Source organism: Pangasianodon hypophthalmus, chromosome 30, assembly GCF_027358585.1.
Source record: "Pangasianodon hypophthalmus isolate fPanHyp1 chromosome 30, fPanHyp1.pri, whole genome shotgun sequence".
Taxonomy (NCBI): Eukaryota; Metazoa; Chordata; class Actinopteri; order Siluriformes; family Pangasiidae; genus Pangasianodon; species Pangasianodon hypophthalmus.
In genome coordinates this window covers 11,028,774-11,054,239 of record NC_069739.1, presented here as the reverse complement: position 1 = coordinate 11,054,239, position 25,466 = coordinate 11,028,774, and the positions used below count along the sequence as shown (strand labels likewise).

The following is a 25,466-nucleotide window of genomic DNA, read 5'->3' as shown; positions in this document are numbered from 1 at the left end:
AAAAACATGGTGTTAGATGGATCATGAATGAAGACGAATGAAGATAAATGAATTATCACAGATGGCTACAGTTGCATGTTAGCGTTCACGCCCTCAAACAACTGGATCGCTGGATTCGTAGATGAATGGACCGGTCGTTGTGATGATCTGCGTCGACTGAATGCTACGGTGTAGGCCAGGCTTCAGGGTGGTGTGGGTGGAGAGTGAAGGAAAACCTACTTCCATGGTGAATGGAGGGATGGAGGAAGGTCTGCACACGCTATAAGCTCTTTGTAATAAGCATTCTCAATATTTTCTGAATTCATAACCAAGCTTTTCTAAAATTCAGTATGTACAAATTAAATAAAAGTCCACCACTATGGGTAAGATTTTATAGTTTATTTCTTGCAGTATACCACAGGATTGAAAAAGTACTACACTTCGACATCAATCTAAAGAAAGATACCAACACAACAAGGAAAAATCGCTGCATAGTCAGTAGTATGGCTAAGTAACTTTCCATATTTCCCAGTCTACCTTATCGCCCTGTTTCATAAAAACCCAATTTAGTGCTCATAAAATCCTTCAATGCATCATTTAACCATATTTGTGGGGTGTTTCATACATCCATTATATCCCTTCACTTTTCCTCTCCCCACTTATTGTATTTTAAGACAATTAATCCCAAATAACATGAACCACGCAGTCCCAAATGACCAGATCATCTTTCTGAAAATGATTACAGTGTAAACTTTATGCTTATTATGTTAGAGTACATTTTATACATACTGTATATGCATCATAAACACGTGGAACATATTAGTCATTAGACACTTTTATAAGCTTATGAAAAAGAAAAAAAAAAGCTAAAGCATGCATAGTTTTGTTCTACTTCAAGATATTTTTGGGGTCAACTTCCTGTTTGATGCTGACCACGCCCTCTTATCAAGTAAGTCATGTTATTTCTATGAAGAGGTTCCACTCCAAAGGCTAAATAAATGCTGTCCCAATTTAGCTGAAATCCCCCTGATTTCTTTAGGAATAATGTCAAGAATAACGTTTAAGCCATGATTAGCATTCATCTGCCTTTATACTAGCCTATATTTCAGCATTTTTTTTTTTGGAGAGCTCAACAGCTTGCTAATTTATGCAGTGAAAGTGTTTTCTTTAGGAAGACAAATTTGGAATGCTGCAAATTACCATTACTTTACCATGCCAAGGACAGCTGGTCTTTTACTCTCTCTCTCTCTCTCTCTCTCTCTCTCTCTCTGTAGTATATGATCCTTTGTTATTAAAAGCACTATTATGAAAGCATTCTTGGCAATAACAAGCATTGTGAATTGTGAATTTTGGCCATCGGATTATTAATTAGCATCTGCTTTTATAACCGAGGATTAAAAAAAAGCTGCTTGTTGTGTAGGTGACGGGGAACAGGCGAGGTTTTATTGCACAAGCTTACTAAAGCAAATACGCCTTATTGGATGTGCTGCCATGTTGGAATTTATCAGCAGCTGTTCTCCAGTGTGTGTAATTAATCTGGGGAATAGTTTTGAATGACTTAAGGGCAGTTCATTCGGGTTTTAGCCCGTGTTCACATTTCTGACCTTTTACTTCTGTGGGTTTTCTTAATCCAGTTCACCTCCCCTGTGGGCTGCACAATATATCGTTTGTTAGGCCTAATCGTTATAGCAACACATATCGAATTTCTGACGGTGCAATGTGCAAATTAGCCATCAAATGCTATTATATATATATATATATATATATATATATATATATATATATATATATATATATTCTTTTATTTTACAAACACTCCACATTTCAGTTGGATATTTGGTTCACGAGATATCACAATCAGAATACATAACAGTTTAGGTCTAATATCAGTAGGATTATTTTTCCATATCCTCCAGGTGTACTTACATTTGATTTTATCGCTCCAGTAAATATGAAATATCCCGTCCTGTGCTTTTTTTTAAATATAAAATAAGTAAATAAGTAAGTAAATAGATAGATAGATGGACTACATGACCAAGAGTATGTGCACCCCTGACCATCACACCCATATGTGCTTACTGAACATCTCATTCCAGATTTATTCCATCTGTGTTTGTTGTTATAATAAGCTCCACTCTTCTGGGAAGCTTTCCACTAGATGTTGGAGCGTGGCTGTGGGGATTTGTGTTCATTCAGCTACAAGAGCATTAGTGAGGTCAGGCGCTGATGTTGGGTAAGGAGTCTCCAGTTCCAGTTCATCCCAAAGGTGTTCAGTGGGGTTGAGGTCAGGGCTCTGTGCAGGACACTCGAGTTCTTCCACTCCAACCTTCACACACCATGTCTTCATGGAGCTCGCTTTGTGCACAGGGGCATTGTCATGCTGGAACAGGTTTCGGTCTCTTAGTTCCAGTGAAGAGAAACAATTGTGTGCTTCCTACTTTGTGGCAACAATCTGCGGAAGAACATATACGACGTAGAGGTGTGAAGGTCAGGTGTCCACATACTTTTGGCCATATAGTGTAGACAGGTAGATAAATGAGGATTAGTCTATCAAATAAGCTGTGTAGTGTGGAGATGGGAAATTAGTGCTTAATTAATGAGAACGCTCGAACGCTGGAGACCATTAATAAGTAATTAGTTCGAAATATATAGACCTACATGTTGATGTCTATATTTTATGCGCTGAATAGGTATTTCTCTCATCGGGGAATACTGACAGACGGTCTCGCTGTCAGATGGCTGTGCGATATGAGACGAGATGTATAACCTACCTGGAGGCTATATGTTCGCACATTTCCCAGACATTCTGGATGGTTCCATCAGGCTGCAGTTTAGACTCAATCCGAGAACATTAGCCTACAATTAAAAAAACTTCAATCTTCAGCTTAAACCTGTTCTTTGAATTGATTTCTAGCTTATTTGGGGATTGGATGCATTAGGTGCTGTAGAGTGTTTATTGGCTTGCGTTAGGTGCTGTAGTCTGTGGCTTCGCAGCAGTGGAAGGATGTTAGGAGCCTAGTTGCCATGACTACCAAAGAGGGACAGTAGTTTGTAGCGCGTGGCGGCGGTGGAGTCGGTGGAGTCGGGAGCGCGCAGCGGAGACACGAGCTGCGATTTCGGGAGCTCGGCGCACGGGAGCGCGCAGCAGCACAGCCTCAGCCAGCGGTATCGGAACCTGAGCGGTCGGGAGCGCGCACCGGAGGCTCGACTTGCTGACTGCCGGTGGAATCGAGGCCGGTGGACGAGGGACGCAGAAGAGAGAGAAACTGAACGACGTGGTTTTTTTTTTCTTTTCCTTTTCTTTTTTTTTTCTGCTTGTGTAGATGTGGATGTAGGACTGCGCTTTAACATCTTATCATCGCCTGCCTGGTATGTGCGTCTCAAAATATCCTTTGAATATATATTTTTTGGAGAGGAGGAAGGAAGGAAGGAAGGAAGGAAGGAAGGAAGACGCGTCATTGCTCACCACACACACACACACACACACACACACAATTTTTTTTTGATGCTCTATTTTTATTGGTCTGGGTATACCATTTCCGCGTGCGCTTCAGGCTGCAGAAGGTGATTTGCTGGGATTTGTGGCATCTGAATGAAATCTGTGGATTATCTAAACTGCATCGTGATTAAAGAAATCAATAAAAAAAAAATCAAAAATCGGTGACATGGAGTGGGAAGGACCGAGGCAGCGTGTGAAAGGTGAAGTAGAAATGACGCACAGGTGTTCCCAAACTTCTCTCTCATCTCATCCTCTCTTATACACTTCATTTCATTAGTTTCAATAAAATAAAAATGGTCTGTGTTTAATGTTGAGCTGTATTTATGGGAGCTTGTGTAATTCATGTAGACTTTTTTTTTTCTCTGCATGAAATATTTACAGTTTAGTTATAAGTCAGCTTGTATATGATTGGTTTATTAATTATTATTATTATTATTATTATTATTATTATTATTATTATTTTACCTAGCAGTGCTTTTGCCAGGATGCTGAGTATAAAAATGTGCCAGGATGGCCCTTGACATGAAAATGTATTCCTATAATATAAAATATTTTCAAAATCACTGCTTTTTTCCTGCATTTGAAAGAATATAACATGAACATTTTTCAAAACATTTTAATTTAAATCAGTATGAAATATGTGTGAACTAGTGATTGCATGACGAATATATTATTATGATTATGATTGTTATTCTTCTTGTTATATTGAAGCGTACTGCGGTTATGCTCTCTAGTAGCCTTTACTACAGAAACACTAGTGATGTGGTCAGGTCCAAAACCATTTCGGTTGATCGGAGCATGCGCGTGTTGTGATTCATCAAATCAGCTACAGCAGCTCAACTCTGCAGCACACAGGAAAACATTTCTTTATCTGTCTGTGAAATGCTCCTTTCACCTTTTATCATCCTTAATATTCTTGGCACTCTTGTGAGTTCCCTGCATGAGGAACACCTAGTTGAGAGTGATGGAAAGAGGGAGATGGAGGAGAAGGAGAAAAGGGAAGCCGTCCATCAGGGATCCGGAGGCCAGGCACCGCAGCTGGAGGGGGAGGGGTGGAAACAAACGAGGGATGGGGGAGGGGGATGAGAGCGAGAGAGCGAGAGAGAGAGAGCGAGAGAGAGAGAGAGATGCTTTATATGGTTTCTAGACATCATAGTATTTCTACTTTCACTACACTTTGTTCAAGCTCTTGAGCATTTGGATTGAATACATATTGTCCAATATTAAATGTTAAGTCTATTTTATAAAACTAAGAGGTGTGTAATGTGTGTAATAATAAGATATATAGGGAGCAAAATAAAGACATCTCGTGACTATTGGACATCTTTGGCTTGATTTAGTGTTTTATCTGTAAGCTTAGCGTTGCTGACGGTGTTTCTTGGTGGTGTTGGCGTGCAGGTTACGGTGTTATTGGTCATGCTGTTATGCTGTGGTTTCAGGGTGTTAAGGCAAGCTGTGTGTCTGCTTTCCTGCCAGCCCCTCAACTGAAGTGACTGTGGTTTGGTGCTTCCTTTACAATATGGGTCATCGGTTATATGTTTAACAAGCTGCACAGTTTGAAGCGGCATGATTTAATTCGTGGTTTTGTTTTTAACTAAGAGTCTTTTTTTTGTGTTATGTAGGAGATCGTGGGATAATTGTGCTAGAACTTTAGCGTGGGTTGCATATTGTTTTACGGTCGTTTGTGTGTGGCTGAGTTCGTATTGGTAGAAGTCATTTATATTCTTTTATACCATGACACTTTCAAATTCTCAATTCTGATTGGTCAGAAGGTTGATTCATTTTCTACAACACCATGGATCTGATGTTAGTGCTGACTGCCAGATTTATATGAATGCTCTTGTTCTGATACAGTATGTTATCTTTTCTTTATTTTGCTGTTAATTAGCAAAGAAAACCGTGGAATGGTTGATAGGGCGAAGTAAGGAGATGTTTATTTAACATTTATGGAAGGAGTCTCCAGTGTCAGCAGTTACAACGTCATAGCGGTTACATTGAACTTTCCAGTTTCTTAGTAACAAACAAACAAACAGCGTTATTTTGTGTTATTCACTTCAAGAGAGAGAAAAAAGAGACTGGTCAGGGAAGACTGACCAGGTTATAGAGGTTATACTGTAAATGATAACAGGAACTTGTTTTGCTGAGGTTTCACAACAGCTTTAAAGGCTAAAACTTATGATGTTGTTCAAAAATAAATTAAAATGTGAAACTATTGACAAATATTTCAGGGTGGTAACAGTAAGTTCTTTGCATTAGGCCACGTTACACCACCGTATTGTTGATTATTTTACTATAACAACACGCCATGTCGTGTTTTATTCCTACACATATGATCATATTGAGTATCTCTTGTACTGATCTCACCTTGCAGCACACAGCCTTTATTTTATTTCCTTATATAGCTACCTACAAAGGACCATCATTGTCTGTCCCACAAACCATTAAAAATGTAATCTGTTGTGGCCTGTTAATATGATGGATATTTTTTGACTGCTGTGCTTAGACCCTCCTCTCTGAATCTCTCTCTCACTTGGTTGAAGGTCTGATGAGTATTCCTACAGCAGCATCTGGACAGACGGGGGGTGGAGACATGCAGTCACCTGGGGCAATAAGCCCCTCCTTCCTCCCACCCCCAACTGGAAAGGTTCCGGGTCGTAAGAGGGGACGGCCGCCGCTCAAAAGGCATCCGGAGTATCAGAATCGCTACCCAGAATCCCTCCCTCCCATCAAAGTGCCTAAGAAGAGAGGGAGGAAGCCTGGATTCAAGGTCAGCACGAGTGTCTGTATATCTGTGTGTGTGTGTGTGTGTGTGTGTGTGTGTATGTGCTGAGTAGCTATAATTCACTTGTAAGCAGATGAATCAGTTTTTATATATGATTCATATATTTCATATATATTTGTGACCCACTTTTCTTTTTTTTGGTAATATCCAGACGCTTATAATGAAACACATTTGTGTTTCCCACTCAAGATTAAAGGAAAGGGAGGGGTGTGTGTGTGTGTGCGTGTGTGCGTGTGCGTGTGTGTGTGTGTGTGTGGTTTCACAGTGACTGATGTATCTGCAGTCTGCTGCTGTAGTGAGAGTTATTTTTAGCTACATGTCTGCAAGCCTCATACTACTGCTGCAGATCTTTTCTGAGTCTAAAGAGAGGAAATAAGAGATACACACCTCTTTGATGTGTGTGTGTGTGTGTGTGTGTGTGTGTGTGTGTGTGTGTGAGTGTGTTTGTGTGTGTGTGTGTGTGAGTGCTTGTAAGTATGTCAGCTAAGAAAGAATACTCTGAATTTAAACCGTATTGCATCCTTATTCATAATGATGTCCTGGTTAAATGTATGACATGATGTTCAGTAATAAATAAAAAAATCCTGTGGTATAAGAGGAATAAAAAAAAAACTTCATGGTGTGCTCTTGTTGGAAAACTTCCATTTGGACCCGGAACCGACCCGTCGCTGATTGTTTTCTTAACAGCATGCCCTGTCATGTTTTATTCTTTACATATTGCACACTATTTTTATAAGAATCAATATTTATATCCACCCAGAAGTGAATGGGTTCCTCTCAAGGTTTCTTCCTCATGTCAGCTCAGGGAGTTTTTTCCTTGCTACTGTCGCCTCTGGCTCGCTCATTAGGGATCTAAGTCTACATTTGTACTTCTGGTAAAGCTGCTCATGTGTACAGCTACACCAATCAGGCACAAGACAAATAAAATCGAAAACTGAGGTATTGGCCACACAGTGCTTTCGTGCATTCGATGGGAAACACACAGCACTTGATTGTGCTCTCAGACACCTGACTTGGTGTCATGTTGCTCAGTGATTGGAGGACAGATGGGGTGCCATGGACAGAAGTACTAGCTGGCGCGCTTGCTGCGTGCATACATTGCATGCATAATACAAGTACATCACTTCTCCTTGTTCATTTGAAAAAAAAAACCCAGCTCGTTCTGGAGATACTCGTGAGCATATTTCTACGTGGTAATAGAAGATGATACTCAGAGCTCTGAGATATATGTAGGGATCAATGAGTCTTTATGTGTTTCATGTGTGTATGTGTGTGTGTGTGTGTGTGTGTGTAGCTGAAGTCCCGGTTGGCGATGACTCCTCTGGCCATCTCCCCTCCCAGCAGCACTCCAGAACCAGACATGAGCTCCATCCCTCAGGATGCTGCCACCGTTCCCCACTCTGCCACACCAGAGGTCCTTACAGGTAAAACACACACACACACACCATGAGCGCTGTCATTTAACACATTAGTCTGCAGTAAAATCTGCCTCTGAGGAAGTCTAAATAATGTGCATTCAGTGACTCCTCCCTGTCTCTTTTACCTGCATAAATCATACTCTTTACTGTTCACCAGGGATTTACAGTATATACCTGATACCTGTGATTGCTGTGAATTCAGTCTTGTGAGACGTGTGTCATGTGAGACGTGTTCAGACGTGTGGGGCTCAGAAGTGCAGTGTAGACGTGTGCTGATGTGGTGACTTATACACATTTAGCTCAGCAGACTGAGATGCTGTATTTCTCACTTTCAGCCAGCCATGTGGGTAATATATCAGTAGAAGTAAGCATTTCACTGGTAATATAAATTTCATGCGTAATTAGGCGAGATGTGAGCCTGGCGTAACCTTAGTGCTGGCAACTTGTTAGTTCTTTCTCTTTATTAATAGCATGATATTGGAAGAGTCTGATCGTGCTGTAAATTTCAAGATTCAAGATTCAAGATTCAAAGAACTTTATTAATCCCAGGGGGAAATTGCTTTGCCATGTTACAGTTTTCCTCTATATATATAGTGGTGCGTAATTGCGTGGGGTGTACGATTGTGATTCCAGCCTAATGATGCGTGTCTGTGGACCACACACACACACACACACACACACACACACACTCTCTCTCTCTCTCTCTCTCTCTCTCTCATTATCTTAGAGGTCATGACTCCGTGATTGGTGAAAATACAGAAGTGAAAATATCACAGCGAGAGATACAGAGCATGAGTGAGCATGATTATTATTTTAAAGGTTAATAGTCTTAAGGGCCGCAGAGGGCATTATCAAGTATCGTCCAAAATTGTCCTTCATCTACTAATTAATCATTCAATTCATTTACACATTCCAGTTGTTGCTAATTAGTGTTGTTTTTCAGTGAAAATGTCATGCACGGTGCAGTGAGATTGTAAGCGCCATCCACAGTAAAGTGGACTATAGATATCTCTGTACAGAGTATAAATCAGGCATGCACTGTGTAACTTTTGTGTGCAATGAAGTAAAAGAGAAAATAAAAGCTGTATGTGATACACAAAATATTTTAGTTATTTATTTATATAATTACCTAATCGTTTATTTAGCGTAGGCTCCGTGTTGTCCACGCTCGGGTGATGTCTGTGATTCCTACACCCTTTTTACACACCTTTTTGTTCATTTGATTATGTGCTGTGTGAAACCAAATAGGAAACAAACTAAAAGTTTGATTGAATTTTGCTCTGATTCGTACTTAGCAAAGAGACTAATGGGCATGGGGTACCCCATGGAGATGCTTTTACTCACACTTGATTTGGGATATAAGGGCGTGTTTTTTTCCTGTTCCTGCCCCTAATGGTAGGATAATGAAGAAATGTACTGTATATGTTGCCAAATATTGATCAAACTAGCGTCTGTGTGTGTTTTTTTTGTCCATGCAGCACACTCTCTTTTTATGCATGGATTTGGATGCTCCAATGCTCCCTTCACCCAAAGCAAACGATGTCTGGAGCAGCTGAAATTGAGCCGATTCAGAAAATTGATTCGTGACAGCCAAATTGGGTTGAAAAACAGGCTCAAGTGTTCCACTGGCTGCTACAGTCGGACGCCTGAGATATTAAACCTGCTCTGAACAGCCCACGTTTCCTTTAAACTTGAGATCAAGGGGTGTTAAATTTGAGCTCCGGAGTCATAAAACCCAATTCCAGGGCTTTCTTGAGCCGCAGAGAGGTAAACAAGATGCCATGCGCGTCTCAGGTTTGAGCATCAGGGTTAGGTATAGAGTCAGCTGTCTGTGGGAAAGTCATGCTCTTTTTTTCCCAATTCAGCACCAGAATATCAGGTTTTAGTATGCTGACACACACACACACACACACACTTACTTACACACCATTTCCCTGGTGTTGCACTGTGTTATCAATGCGGTGGGCGTTGCAGAGGGAGTTGTAGCTTCTGCTGGTGGTGGAGGTCATGACCCTGCTGACCTGAGGTCATTACCATTGGCTCTAATGTGTTCACTTGTGTGCTAATTCATCCGTCACAGAACAGTATATCATTCTTTGACACTGAATCTGTTTGTAATCATGCACATATCCATGGATGGATGGATGGAGGCTTTATTGCTTTTATATGGAAGTTTTTATATCTATTTATACTTGCAGCCAAACAAAATATAGTATATGAAGAGCATACATCTGATTCAGCTAAACCTGATTAGTCGATGAATAAAAGGAACTTTTCGTCAGGCACAATTGAATCTTGTTTATGACACCACTAGCATATTTAACAGAAACATGGGACTGTGCATAAAGAAAAGCACCTGATTAAACTGTAAATTGGATTATTAAACTGGATTACAGCTGTTGGAGCATAGCTGATGGTTCAGGAGCTCTTGTGGAGATATTTCCGCTTAAAATATCTGGTTGCCTCTGCTAGGAAGTTTAAATCTGACACTAGTCCCAAATATATACACAACATCCAAATAAAAGCAGAAATTATTACAGCAGTTTTTTTTTTCAATGGCCATCTCATTCTTGGATTTAAACCCTATTAAAAAGCCCGCGGTCTGAATCGAAGAGGGCGTTGACATGCTCAAAAGTGTCTCCAACCTTCTTAGGCATAACAGGAAGAGACTCAGTTCTGTTGTTCTCTCACGAAGAGTGTTCTACTAATATTAATTTTGGGGGCCTTTAATTTTGATACCAGAAAATGTGCTGTACTTAGGAAACATACTGTACATGTGTTGAATCAAAACTACACAGCATCCCAATCTTTTAAGGTCAAAATATCATTGTATTATGGCATTCAATGTACAGTATATTTCTAATTTCTAATCATTTTTACAAGGAGTGCCAATAATTTAAAAAAAAAAAAAAAAAAGGCCGGACTCACAGTGTACAGCTTGATAGAACCTGGCAGGAACGACTTCCTGTAGCACTTCATTACCGCACGGATTTGTGTGTGTGTGTATGTGTGTGCACCGTCTGGACATCAGGCCGTTTGTCTGACAGACGCCAAAGGAAATCCCAGAGCATGTCGCATGAAAGCAGCAGTGCGGCACAGACGAGTGGGGCGGAATGTGTGTGTGTGTGTGTGTGTGTGTGTGTTAGGGGAGGGATGCTGAGTGATTGGAGGATTCCTGTACACACTCCTTCAGGCTCATTTTTCCATTACCCCAACCCCCACCGCCATATCTAGCCAAATGCTTTGTAGCCAAACATTACTTCTCTGCCATTAGATCATCGTTCTGTGTGTTTGAAGACATTAATTCAGAGCTTTTATTGCTTCGTCTGGCTCCATCAGTGATTCACGTTATCACTATAAACAGGAGGATGGTGCTGACTGATGCAGCCCAAAGGCAACACTAAAGTCTCCTGTTGGGCTGTTCTAGGCTTTTAATAAAATATTATTTCACTTTGACTTCATTATTGAAGTATTATAATGTGCAAAAAAAAGAACTAAATAATAATAACAACAATAATAATAATAATAATGTCACCATGTTACTGTTCACGTGCATATTTATGCATTTAGTAAATTTTCACACCATTAACAAGAGTTGAACATGATGTGGTCTTCTGCTGTCGCAGCATGTTATGTTATGCTTTCTAAGATGCTTTTCCGCTCACCATGGGTGTAAAGAGTGGTTGTGTTATCTAGCCATTAGTGTTAATGTTAGTTAAAGGAAATTAACCTCCCTACACACAAACAGTGGATAGGAAATACACAAAAAAACCTCATTGAATTTACTTCATTCTAACGCATACATCGGTTCCACTTGATTGAACCGAGTCACATTAACACAATGTGTGTTTGTGCATTCAAATATATACTCCACACTCTCACCTTAACTGAGGATCAAACCCACATCACTAGCATTCTGCAACAGCCACATTACCACCGTGCTATTCTACTACACGTAGTTCAGTTGTGTTAATATAATACTCTAGTTATTTATTCCCATCAGTGCCAACATGCTCGTGAGATTTCAGAATGCAACTGGTTTACGTTAATACTGCATGACTTGCTCACGCTCACTGTACATAATTCAATCTAGAAACTAGAAACTTTAAGTTTATTTTAGTATAAACAACGCAATCATGTTTTGATGAAAAACGTAACATTTTTATGTAAAATATATGTAATACATTCTCTTAAATCTGACCGACCACATATTCCATACTTTTTCAGTGTAGCTGATTGGAACAAGATTGATAGTAGTAACATTAATTTAGTTAGCATTGACTAATTATCCACGGCTAGTTATCCACGTATCAATAGCTACAGTGATGTAGGACTATTAACAGACTCACCCTGTTTGTGTGCACCTGGTTGCACAATTGCACTATTTGTCCATATAGTACACAATAATAGAAGGGAATTATTTATAATCGCACTAATAAATTTTTATTATGAATGTTGTTTTAACCCCAAATTCATATGCTAGGAACTCGGAGCTTATTATGTACTTACAGTTAAAGCATACTTACTTTAGACCATCTTTTAAGGTCGATTTTGTTTTGTCCATTTGGGGAATGTTCTTCCTCCCTAATCCTTTAGAGTGTGATCAAATTTTATTTTCTCATTCGCTCCATTCTAGGAAGCAAACACCATGTTGTTCTTGCTGGTGTTATTTCAGAATCTCAAGCTAAATGACCTTTTAAAGGAAAACAAAAAATAAACCTTTTAAAGGCATTTAATTTAAATTAAATTTTAAATTTTAAATAATTTTTTTTCGCATTTCTTGCTTTGTACTGCTGCTTTACTGGGTCTCAGCACATTTAATTTCCCTCACATTTAAAAAATATATATTTATACCTGTCTTTCTGAACATATATGTTCAGACTATTCAACAAATAATCAGGTTTTGTCCAAAATTATTTATTTTTTTCTGCCTAAAACATACAATGGGTCATGATGTACACTCCTGTGTGTGAATTCAGTTTGGGTTTTTTTTTTTAACTTGTCTTTATCATTACATACTCATTCTCCACTTCTGAGTCAGAGTGAGTGATTTCCTTTCTATTGGGTGCAAAGCATGATGGGAATGTTTATATGATTGTATTTTAAAAAAAAAAGAAAAGAATTCAGTTTTTGTTTTGAGGATAGTTTTTAGGATAGTCCATGTGGAAGGCTATCATTTTCATGTGGTGTGTGTAGAATCTAAAATCTACCATCTTCAGGATTTGTGTGTTGTTTGAGGTTATCGCTTGTGTGCAGAGGAGAAAAGTTAAGACTATACTTTCATGGATCATTTCTATAGCATTTGACTAGGAAATGTGATTTGAAAGTGTTGTGTCTCTCTAATCACAATGATGAGTCATAATGTACTTTTCTGAATGTGAAATGAATTTTAGCTAATGATTTATTCATGGGCTTTAATTCTTGATGAGTGTTCTGTACTTCTTGAGAAGTTGCAGAGGAAGAGTACATGATCAGAGTGATTAATAGTTTTTTAGTAAATATTGAAGTTTCTAGAACATTTTATAGCTTTGTATTGTTAGGTATAATTTTCTAGCACAACTGAAAATGTTTCTGCTTTAAGTTTTTAAAAGCCTTGCTAGTTTTATGTTAACTTTCTCTTAGCGTGAATATTATGCTTTCATTGAAGTGATACAGATGTAGATCTAATCCTTTCAGTTTATAATCAGATATTGTCTGTGATGCTCCTGTGTTGCAGTTGGATTAGAAACTTGTGGGTGCGATACATGCAAGAGTGAAACCTCTTTCAGTTCAGTTAAGCCTGTAGTTTTCAGAACTACCAAATAGATATAGTAGAAAATGTAAACATTTCACCATGTAAAGGGTTTTCCCAGACTGCCACACATATTTGAGACCAAGGTATGTGTGTGTGTGTCTTAGGAGTGTTTGTCTCAGTATACCATCAGGAATAATCCTGCATGTGATTAATGGCTGTAACCCTCAGTCTAGGAAAAAAAAAATTCTACTAGGAACTCTGGATAGTCTTCTCAACCCTGAGTTCAGCAAGTGACATCAAATTAAACATGGCTGCCCACAGCATCAGCAGTAAACAAAGTAGCACTTCTTACCTTTAAATAAGTTATTCTGTATGTATATATGAATATTTGCTTTAGATAGATATATTTGCTTGTTAAGTCTATAACACTGACTATACAGCTAGCTGTTTTGAGGAGGAAAATATACATCACAGTTAGCTGCCTAGCTTGTTGCTAACGAAACATAAACATCGCTCTTTCTTTCTCTCTCTCTCTCGCTCTCTCTCTAGTGTGTATCTACGTGAATAAACAGGTGAACACTGGTCCTAACCTGGACAGACAGAAAGTCATGCAGCTTCCCGATCACCTCGGCCCAGCGCGGCCTTCCGTGGTGCTGCAGCAGGCCGTGCAGGGTTGCATCGATAGCGCTTACCAGCAGAAAACGGTCTTCACCCTGCTCACACAGGGCTACGGAGGAGAGAAAATATCAGGTTACACACATTCACACGCACTCACACACAAAAGCATGCTAATGGAATGTGAGCGATGCGAGCAAATACTTCAACGTCCTCTGTTAACAAAATATTATCAGATTTCGTTCAGCGATTCTGAGTGTCGTCGCTGTTGTCACTGTTGTCACTACAGATGCTTTAGACGAACTTTCTGTTTTTCAAAATGTTCCTCGTTCGAGTGGGATGTAACTGAGTCACACCTCTGTTTTAGACGAGCTTCGCCCCACGCATGCAGTTCTCTCATCTGTTTAAAAGCCTGTCGTTATGTCTGAATACCAGTGTGCGCAGTTTTGGCATTAACTCCTCGCTCTATGCACGTGACTGTAACTCAACTCTGATTATTGTTTCTTTCCGTCTCTTCCCTGCAGCCACGTTTGACGGCAAGCAGCACCTTTTGAGTCTGCCAGTGGTGAACAGTGTTGGCTACGTCCTTCGCTTCCTAAAAAAGCTCTGCCGGAGCCTTCTGTGCGAGAACCTCTTCAGTGATCAGCCGATTGCACCTTCCTCCTCTCCCTCCTCCTCTTCCTCGGCCCACACAGACAAGCATTCAGACGGACAATCCAAGTCGAGTGAGTGCGCAGCTTTCCTCTTTCGCCTAGTTCTCGTCTTCCGTCTTCCTCCTGGATACGGTAGCTCTTAAACGGTCTAATTTGGAAAACTTTTTTGGACTTTCTGAAGCGTTTTAGGACCATTTTAACTGAGGTTTCATTTGAGTTGAATGTGTTTTTTTGACCCAAAAGTCAATAACATTATCTGACACTAAGTGACTAAATCCAGTGAAGACTGCTTGTTAATAACAATAACGTCGAACGTCTCCTTTATCTCCTTCCATAATTACATCCCTAATAATTTGGATGCTGTAGGTGCTGCAAGTCTGTCTGAGACTAATCACATTTAATGACATAATAACTGGCACTATTAAGTTGTTCGGTCATTGGATAAAGGTATCAGCTTCATTAACTGCTTATGAGTTTCCTCAGTTCATCCTCAAATAAAAAAAAAATCTCACTTAAGGAATGGAATCTGAAGCAGAGTTGATTGGACAGAAAGTGGGTCAGTTACATAACAATATTTATGTATTAATCTTTATTTAATTTTAATTATAACAGGTATAGTGCACCAGTATTTATGCAGGGAAAGTCATTATCAGTTGTGCTGTGCAGGTGCTTAGCATTCAGATTATTGGACATGCACACAATTAACACCTTTTTTTTATTTTTATTTTTTTTTAAAAATTTTTATAAGCGCCCTCATGGTAGCTGGTTCACGGTGTTTAGTAAATACATTTTAAATCAAATACTTTCGGCACAAAAAAATCAGAGAATATAAAATACAAACTATTAAAGCAGATTGTACCAATAAAGACTTGGAGGGAGAATTAAGATCCATGTGCATGAGGTTTATTACCAGGAAAACTCGGGCAATTCAGCAACTCAGGTACACAGAAAGTCACGGCAAACGTTAGGCAGAATAACAGTCCAAAATCGATATAGTTAAACAAGGCAGGGGTCAGAGTAAAACAGCAAGGCAGTCAGGGATAAGCCCCGATTACACAAACAGGATAGTTGGCAAGACTTTGCAAAGACACTGACACTTTGATGTATTTATATCTAATAAAAACAGGAAGTGAAAGGGGACCTGAATAAGGAACTGTGCTATTCAAGAGACGGTGACCTCTACTGGTCGGAAGGGGCGTTGTGAGTTACCGTAACTGATTTTTGCTGTCATTTGCAATATGCAATAAAAATAGAGTGAATATTTTAGGCAGATTCTCATCATCCTTTAATTGTAGCAGTGATTATTACATTAGTTTGCAAGCAGGTAAAACTGGGGTTCATTTTTACCACACGGCCACAGGGGCACAATAAGATTTTATTATTATTATTATTATTATTATTATTATTATTAGAGAAGTTCAGGGATAGGAACGAGACTTTGTGAGTTCAGAATTCCAATGCTGCCAGAGAAAAATTCTGGGCCCGTGGGCACGGCCTTAAATTGTCTGCTTCAATTGTGTCCTGCCTTACTTGTAAATCAGCTTGTATAAAAGTGCCAGATATTCTTGTCTTTTATAATTGCCACTTGCACAGTTTTTTTTTATGCACTGCCATTTGTCTGCAGTCAGTGTACTTTTCAGCAAGGCTATAATTTTTTGACTCATTATCTGCCCTCTCCCACACTGAGAGTGTGTGGAGGAGATCTTTTGACGTGCCTGAGCCCTCGTAAGTGCCCGTCAGAAAGGGCTAATCACTTCTCAAGTGCTCTTTTCTGCAGTTATATGGACATAATGGTTGTGGCCTCCGTGGATTTGGAAACAGCAGGAGGAGCAGATTTATGAAGTTCAGGATGACGCAACTGCTTTATAAATTTCGGTTTCTGGGGAGATGTTCCCATAATAATTAAGCCTCATCTTGGCAGTTATTGGATTTAAAAGTGGAATGTTATCTTGGGAGTGTTGCAGGTGTTTAGCCTCATGTGTGTGTGTGCGTACATGTCCATTAGTCATTGTGCAATGGGATTCACTGTAAATATCCTTTATGCTATTTTTTTTTTATACCACTTAGCAATACTGTTTCATTGACCCAGGCCATCTCTTTTCATTTTTATGCAATATCAAAACAATTGTGCATTTATTTTTAAAACATTCACCACACGAATTCAGTACAAGTATCAATAATATATGCGTTATTTATGGAAATAGACACACAGAGCCCCTTCACATACTCTGGGATCCTCATTTACATTTCTACCATTTCGCAGAAATCCAGAGCGACTTACAAAAGTGCTTTGTAGTATCCATGAAAAACATATCCTCATGCTAGTTAATTAGGCCGTGGACTAAGAATACTATTAAGCTAAACCACTATTGGCTGTTCAGACAGCCAGGGGACATTCATTCTATCATCCAGGTGCCAGTACAGAGAAGCCTTGTGTCTTCCTTGTATCTTGAGGGATGGTGGGTCCAATCGAGCTGTGCTAGAGTGTTGCATTGTGGGGCGTGATAAATGTTTTAAGGTAGGCTGGTCTGTTTCTGGCTTTGAACGCAAGCTTCAGGGTTTTAAATCTGATGCAGGCAGCTACAGGAAGCTGGTGGAGGTAACACAGCAATGTGAAGGTGTTTGAGAACTTGGGGAGGTTGAAAACAAGTCTTGGAGCTGTGTTCAAGTGTCAGATGGTGTGCAGGAGCAGATCTGCCACGAGTGAGTTACAGTAGTCAAGTCTCGAAATGACAAGAGACTGAACAAACACCTGAGTAGCCTCTGTGCATAGGAAAGGCCAAATCCTTCTGGTGTTGTAAAGGAGAAACCTGCATGACCATGGTCAGGTTAGCAATGTGAAGAAAGAACCATAGTTGTTTGTCTGGAACTACCCCAAAGCTCACTGTCAGATAGTGTGATGTGAATGTTGCCCAGTGAGATCACAAGATTGCAAGAACTCCAGGGATGAACAGCAGCTCCGTTTTGCCACCAGCAAGACTCCCAGACATGCTGAGATCCGTGCAGAGACACGAGTGTTGAGTGATGAGTTGAGTGTCATTAGCACAGCAGTGGTGGGAGAAGAGGACAGAAGAGGACCCAGCACTGAGCCTTGTGGGCCTCCAGGAGAGAATGTCCGTGGAGCAGATGTGGTAAGAAATAATCCACCCCTATCCTGTGCGATGAATTCCAAGACTCATGAGGATGTGATTGACTTTGGTGAAGGCTGCTCAAAGGTCAAGGAGAATGAGGAGGTGATCTTGCAACATAGCCTGGAGTATTGTGGAAGGAATGGGATCCAGAAGACAGATAGTGGTATTGCAGGATCTTTTCTGCAGAAAGAGGAAAACATATGACATGGAAAGAGAATGATCGTGAAGTGTAGGATGGATGGATTGGCAGATTTTGCTCATTTTCTCATCAAAGAAGGTGGCAAAGTCAGGAAGAAGGGTGATGGAGGAGGTGAACAGTTAAAAAGTGAAGAAGAAATCTTGTCTGTCTTATGTGGATCCGATGCAGATGTTTCCAGCTTTCCCTTGTAGAATGTCTTTGCAGCCATCACGTCAGATGAGAACTTTGACAGTATGAGAGCAGTATGAAAGGAGATCAGTGTCAAATTGTGATTTCTGCCACTTTTTCTCAGCTGATTCAAGAGGTAGAGAGGAAAAGGAGTCAGGGTGTGGAAGGGTTGTTAGATTGCGGTAAGCCGAGGAGGAAGGAGAAATCGAGTGGAGGTTGCAGCAACTGACGGAGAGGTATGAACAGTTGGTGACAGGCAAGGCAGGGATGGAGAATGAGGGATGCAAAGTGACGATCTGAAAGATGGAGCGATGTCTACGGCTGGGGCGGGCCAGCTGAAGACCAGGTCATGAATATTTCCTCCCTTGGTGCTGCTGTTGAATGTGAAAGGTTGAAGGATAACAATATTGTGAAGATGTTGTCATAAGATAAGTGGAAGTACAGATATAATTGAAGTACCTCAACATTTTAACTAAACAATTTGTAGTTTTAAAATGAGTTTGAAATGTGTTTTCTTTTCTTGTGTAGCAGACTCTATGGTGGATGATTACCACTCTGAAACAATGGAGTCCAAGCGCTACTCTGTCGAGCATAGCGACACGGCCTTTGGTGTGATGACATCACCGTACATAGCCTCGAAATCCACCTATGGGTTTCGCTCTGGTGCCGCCTACTCTGGGGGTGTTTGCAGACCATCGGCCAGTCCCAGTGCATTCCAGGAAGGAAACAGAAGTGGTAAGAGAATCCAAGGCTACCATGGTATAGACATGGTAAAGATAAAATATCCAAATATTTACACATTTAAACACACAGAGGTACACAGTGCACAGGCAATAATACATTTACACATTCATGTGCAGAAATTTCTAGATATTGTAATGACTGTAACTACTATCTCTCTCCTTTTGTCTTTCTCTGTCTCTCTCCAGCCTACAGTCCGTCCCCGGAGGCAGGTGAGTCAAAGCCTCCCCCGAGTAAAGACCCATCCCGGTGGAGTGTAGAGGAGGTGGTGTGGTTTATCAAAGATGCAGACCCTCAGGCCCTCGGTCCACACGTGGAACTCTTTCGCAAACATGTGAGTGTAGGCTGTAGTTTTATTACAGCATGATGAACCGTGAGAGAACATACAACGTGAAACCCAAAAGCATGCTTGCAGTTGAATGCTTTAATAATAAGAATCCTTTAAAGAATACCCGCTGTAATCAGTACAGTACATACCCATGATAATCAGTATAATATATACTCTCAATAACCAGTATGGTATCTACCCATGACATTTACTACAGCATATACCCATAATAATCAGTACAGTATATCCATGATAAACAGTACAGTGCATAATAATAATAATCAGTACAGTATATACCCATGATAATCAGTACAGTCCCATAATAAACACTACAGTACATACCCATAAAATCAGTATAGAATATACACATGCTAAATCAGTATATTTTACACCTCTTATAATCAGTACAGTCCATGCCATAATAATCTGTAAAGTATATACCCATAATCAGTATAGTACATACCCATAATAATCAGAACAGTCCGATAATAATCAGTACAGTACATAATAATAATCAGTACAATATACACCCATAATAATCAGTACTGTATATACCCATGCTAAACAGTACAGTATATACATATAATCAGTACAGTACATAATAATAATCAGTACTGTATATACCCATGATAATCAGTATAGTATATACTCATAATAATCAGTGCTGTATATACCCATGATAAACAGTACAGTCCGATAATAATCAGTACAGTATACAACCATAATAATCAGTACAGTACATAATAGTAAAAATCAGTACTGTATACACCCATAATAATCAGTACTATCAGTACTATGATAAAATCCAGCATGAATTTTCATTTCATAATGATATAGCACTATAATGTTTTTGTAAAAGGGGTGAAACTCTGAAAGTAGTTATCTGAAACTCTGAAAGAGCATTTGCTTGTTGTGTGACTACGTGACTCGTCTTTCAGGAGATTGATGGAGATGCTCTCCTGCTGCTGAAGAGTGACATGATCATGAAGTACCTGGGACTCAAGCTTGGCCCAGCTCTCAAACTCTGCTACCACATCGACAAGTTAAAACAGACCAAGTTCTGAAATGCGCTTGGCCATAACCACCAACCCACCTTCCCCCACACACCACTACCAGTCCCACACGCACACGCGCACACACACACACACACACACACACACACAAACTCTTGTGCACGCATGCTTATTTCCCTCCTACAAACACATACACACAAACACAAACACACCGAGACGGACTACTTCACAATATCAAGACATCATTTTTCTTGGTTTTCATTTGTGTTCTTCATACGCATTTTGACCCTCACCTACCAAGTGCCCGTGGACTTTTTAAAATATCTGTGATTATTTTGGACTTGACACTAATTGACAATTCCCTTGAGCTTGTTTTAACATGGGTTGAGAGAGTGATGAGCCACCCATGATGAAAGTTATCGCTGGGACTTCCACAGAGCTTCTGGAAATATGCATACTAAAGATAGATAAAGATAAGAAAATGTAAGGAAGTAAAAAAAAAAAATCTGTCTTGGACAACAACAACAACAAAACTCATCCTGCCTAGTATGGATAGTGGGACAGGTGATGATTTGTCGTGGACTGGACCCATACAACTTCTGTACATTTGACACAATGTATGGATCATTTGAAGGTGGTTTTTGGCCACCTTGTGGTTAAAATGAGACATTACAGCTCCCTGTGACGCTGGATCCCATTTTTCCAAGAGCAGCTAAACAAGACTTGATCATATATTCATACTGAACTGTACAGACACAGTACTTTAGTGTGGAGTCACATCTGAAATTCTAACTTTCAAACACACAACAGGGCTACTACTGGTTTCAAAAACTTTTACCTCCATAACCAGCGAAATCCAGGCACTGATACAACCGTGGACCAATCATGAAATTCAGTATGTGTTTGGGTTTTTGCACAAATTGAAGTATCACCTTTACATGCCACACATCTAAAAATCTTAATTTGTATTGCAAACCAGCACTAAGAACATGCATTGCAGCACACCGAAACATCTGCACAATCCCGGTTTAACTAAAAGGACCAAACCCAGGTAGAACCACGGCACGTTTCTTTACTGAATCCCACACACACCTGCCTCAGTTCAGTAAGGTGCAAATATTACATAGAACACTGATATTACTCTATAGGGTATTGGAAAATTGATTAGTCCTTCAGTTAATAAAAGATATCTCAAGATATATATTACATGGAGACATCATATAAGATGTTTTACTATTAAAAATACTAATCAGTGTCAATATTATACTGGAGTACATAAATAGTGTGTTATTTTTGGATGCTAGCATGCCGACTCATCCCAAAACCTCCATTTTTTTTTTTTTTAAACAGAAGATTGTTTTGGCCTCATTTCAGTGGTTGTAATTTTTTTTTTTACTGCGACGGGTACTTTTTTCTTTGTGAAGTGACTCAACTGTCTGAGTTTTAGAGGTTTTTTTTTTCAGCAGGGAGAAAATGTGGTGATGGAACACAAGTGTAAAGTCAATTTTTGTGTAAATACAACAATTTCAAGTAGAAGCAACAGATCCATACCGTGCCCTCCAGAATGATCAGCACCATTCATGAAAAGGTTTTTGGCAGCAGTTTATGGCAGTAAGCTTCTTCCTGTAATGTCTAACGTGTTGGAGACACTTGTAGAGAAATGTTGGTCCACTCCTCCATGCAGAACGTTTTAAGCTCCTTGATAATCTGAGGTTTCAGTAGGGTTCAAATCTTCGGACTGAGATGGTCGCTGGAAACAATTACGTTTGCGTTTCGTTAAACATTTCTGTGTTGATGTTCTGTGTCAGAATTACGTTTGTTTCATCATCTTGTTCAGAACTCTATCTATAGCCAAGCCTGAACCTCCTGGCAGAGGTAACCAGGTTTTGGCATAAAATATCATGGTATTTAACAGAATTCATGATGCCATCACAATCGCCCCTGACCAGTAAGAAGATAGCCCCAAAGGACTGATGATCCATAGTGGGTATCTTAATTCTTATGAAAGGCCAAAAAGTATTTTTTTTTATATTCATTGCCTGATTTGTGTAGGTCAAGAACCAACAACCATCTTTTTTTTGTGTTGAAAGATTGGTTTGTCCTATGGTAATGGACGACAAAGGGATTTTACATGTGTGTAACCTCATATCTGTACTCCAGGGAAACAGGACAAGGGAGCAGCAGTTACTGATGAGTGCTCTTTTTTTTTTTTTTCTTTTAAGAATGACAATTTGTTTGCATAAATATTTCTTGAGAGAAAATACTATTATTTAAAAAAAAGAAAGATTTTTTTTGTAAGAAAAACATTATTTTATTGAGTTAATTTTTTTGAATTATTGTGTGTAATGTTAATTTTATAATGTGCTTTTTTGCTCATTTTATGAAGGGTGCCAGTAATTCAGGAGGGCACTGTATTTGAAAAGTCACATAAGTCATACCTTGTGTTTATCAGATCAGCAGTTTCAATTGCACAGGAGGAAAAATGACTATTTTAGAGTAATTACGCCCAAAATGTGTAATCTGCTTTCAGCTCAGCTTTAGTGTAGCCGCCCTGCTAGCTCACTTGTACAGAATCCCTTTCTACATTTTTGAATTGGTTCAGGCTGTTTGGTGTTTTCTCTTTCTTTCTGTGGAACTTTCTCCATGTAGCACATCCAGGTGAATGAACATAGCCCATGTACTGTACATCATACTGTAATAGGAAAGAAGCTGTTAGTCCAGCAGCCTGTGTTTCTTCAGATTCATGCTTAAGTGCTGTGTTCAGATTTTTACCTGGTAAAACGTTCTGTTTTAGAGGGTAGGTAGGTGGTCATAACATGCCTGACACTTGAAACATTTAGATAGGAGAATTAAAAAAAAAGATATCTTGAGTACTTAACTGTACAGCTGAAATTAGCTCGAAAAGCTTAGAGGTGCTGTTTTCAATCTGTTAGCTGTAACACCCTTTTTATTTAATCAGGGAGGCCTGTCCTGCCTGTCCAGTTTTCTCTGCTTGGACTTCACTACAATGTTATCATAGCATAGGTTTATAGGCAATGCAGTTTATGACAAATTATGATATTATTACATAGAGTGTGTAATGCCTTGATGTTAAAGGTTTGGCTCTGGTTCGGCTCTTGTAAGCCTTATTATTTAAAGGGAAGTATTTCTGTTTTAATTCCTACAGCTCTGGAGGAGAAGTTCATCTCCTCCTTTGTGTCACTTTTGCCTCTGTGCCGTGTCATTCGGTGTCATATTTTGTATAAAACATAATGTAAATCTATGTTTATGAATGCTACTATAGACAGTCTCACCCGGTGATGTTTAGAGAGACAACTGTTCATATATTAACTCAAAGAAGAGGCCGTGTGTGTGTGTGTGTGTGTGTGGATCTTTGGAAGCTGCAACATGGACCATCCATTTTGGTGCTAAAATATGACTGTATTTAATGACTAATTTGATCCATATTAGTTTACAGCTGTTTTTTTTTTCCCTTTATTGATTTCAACAGTGTGGCTTCAGTGTTGTGAAATATTGTGATCACAGACAGGCCGTGGTCCGTCTGTCTGTTTGTGAGATGATAATACAGTATACAAAGAATAACAGAAGCACCTGAATAAAGCATTAATGAGCACTTAATACTTTCTCTGTTAATAATTTGTCTCTGAATCACATATCCAGTCATTTCTACTCTTAAATCATGATTATAGTGTACATTCTTTATTTTATTTGTTACATATCTTATATCTAATTGTATATTGTATTCTATCAGAGCCAGCTTTAACTTTTTTCAGCAGTTTGTACTACAGTAGCTCTTCTGTGGGATCGGACCAGATGGACTAGCCTTCGCTCCCCATGCGCATCAGTGAGCCTTGGGAGCCCATGACCCTGTCACCGGTTCACCGGTTGTCCTTCCTTGGACCACTTTTGGTAGGTACTAACCACTGCATACCCGGAACACCTCACAAGACATTTTGGAGATACTCTGACCCAGTCATCTAACCATCACAATTTGGCCCTTGTCAAAGTCACTCAGATCTTTACGCTTGCCCATTTTTCCTGCTTCCAACACATCACCTTCGAGAACATCATTTCCATACTCAGTACTATTTCCATACTAGTGAACAAAACGAAGAAGAATAGATGACATAACTAAGACAAACCAAGGCTAAAGAGGAACTAAACTGAATCCCAAAATGAAAGAATTACTATATTACATCACTACATTACTACATTGACTATGTTTTTACATCATACTACATTCGCTCTAGTTAATGGCTAACGGTTGCATTGAATACTCTTTTTTTTTTTTTAATAGCATCAAATGATATGCTTTGTTGTTGTTTTCTTACAGTAGTGGGATATTTGGCTCATCCCCAGTGTTGAATTAACCCCCGAGTGTTTATATATGTCCAATTGGACACAAATGAACTCGAGTTAAAGAGTTAAATCAACACGCTTGGGTGTTAATTCAACCCTGGCGATTTTGCTGTGTAAAAAAAACATAATTACAGATTATTTAAAGCCATTTATTATTATTTTTATTGATTTATTTTGCATTGCATTACATTTGGAGCTGTTCGATGGTGCTGTTGTGGATTTTTACACATAGGTGGTGCTCTTGTTTCACACATGTCCTTACCTATCTCTAGCATTGAGGTATAAAACTGAAATGATGACATCTACCAGGCAAGTTTTTTTACCCTTAACTTGTAAAGTTGGTAAAGAATCACATCTTAAATCACGGATTTGATTTTGTCTTTCCACTTGTCATGACCTCCCAGAGACGCAAGGTTAGGAGGGCATACACTGTGAACAAAACAAGCACAAAATCAAAAAGCCGTTTTGTATGTATTTATTCGGAGGAGTTTGGCTGAATGTACATTTATCTATCTTGTGTTTTTTTTTGTGTAATAAAGTAAATGTAGCACATTACTACCCATCACTGTCGTATTATATAAACAACTTTAACCAGTAACAGTAATGATTTCAAGAGATGACTTTAAGACTAGAAGACTACAATCCTGTGACATGAAGATTTCCATTATAACAGATATGATCCATTCTATCTATTTTATGACAATTAAAAAGAAGCCTTTTTTGGTTTCCGTACATTTTCCATGCTGCTTTCAAGATCAGACCCTCCACTAAAGAATGAGGACACAAACCTATAATAAAGGTACTATGTTTGTTCACTACTGATGAAAAGGCTTCAAAGTATGACCTC

The 25,466-nt window shown here is 39.3% G+C and overlaps 1 protein-coding gene and 1 non-coding gene across 8 annotated transcripts in view; both read left to right on the top strand.

Moving 5' to 3' along the window:
- The window catches only part of scml4 (Scm polycomb group protein like 4), a 38,014-nt gene extending 14,795 nt beyond the window's left edge, over window positions 1-23,219 (top strand). For 3 of the 7 annotated variants that reach the window (XM_053231769.1, XM_026917422.3, XM_026917423.3), the window contains 7 exons: window positions 6,019-6,245; window positions 7,555-7,684; window positions 13,962-14,162; window positions 14,552-14,752; window positions 18,707-18,913; window positions 19,108-19,253; window positions 20,186-23,219. In XM_053231769.1, the coding sequence (XP_053087744.1) occupies window positions 6,019-6,245; window positions 7,555-7,684; window positions 13,962-14,162; window positions 14,552-14,752; window positions 18,707-18,913; window positions 19,108-19,253; window positions 20,186-20,311 (1,238 nt within the window). In that variant the 3' untranslated portion in view covers window positions 20,312-23,219. Of the gene's footprint in view, window positions 1-3,062; window positions 3,349-3,382; window positions 3,679-6,018; window positions 6,246-7,554; window positions 7,685-13,961; window positions 14,163-14,551; window positions 14,753-18,706; window positions 18,914-19,107; window positions 19,254-20,185 lie in introns of those variants that run through there. The other 4 variants (XM_053231770.1, XM_053231768.1, XM_026917427.3 and 1 more) reach the window with 3 other exon arrangements.
- On the top strand, window positions 12,947-13,159 carry LOC113529419 (small nucleolar RNA U3). Its single transcript, XR_003403056.3, has one exon. It is a non-coding gene; the product is annotated as a small nucleolar RNA U3 (small nucleolar RNA).
- Window positions 23,220-25,466: the final 2,247 nt, after the last annotated feature.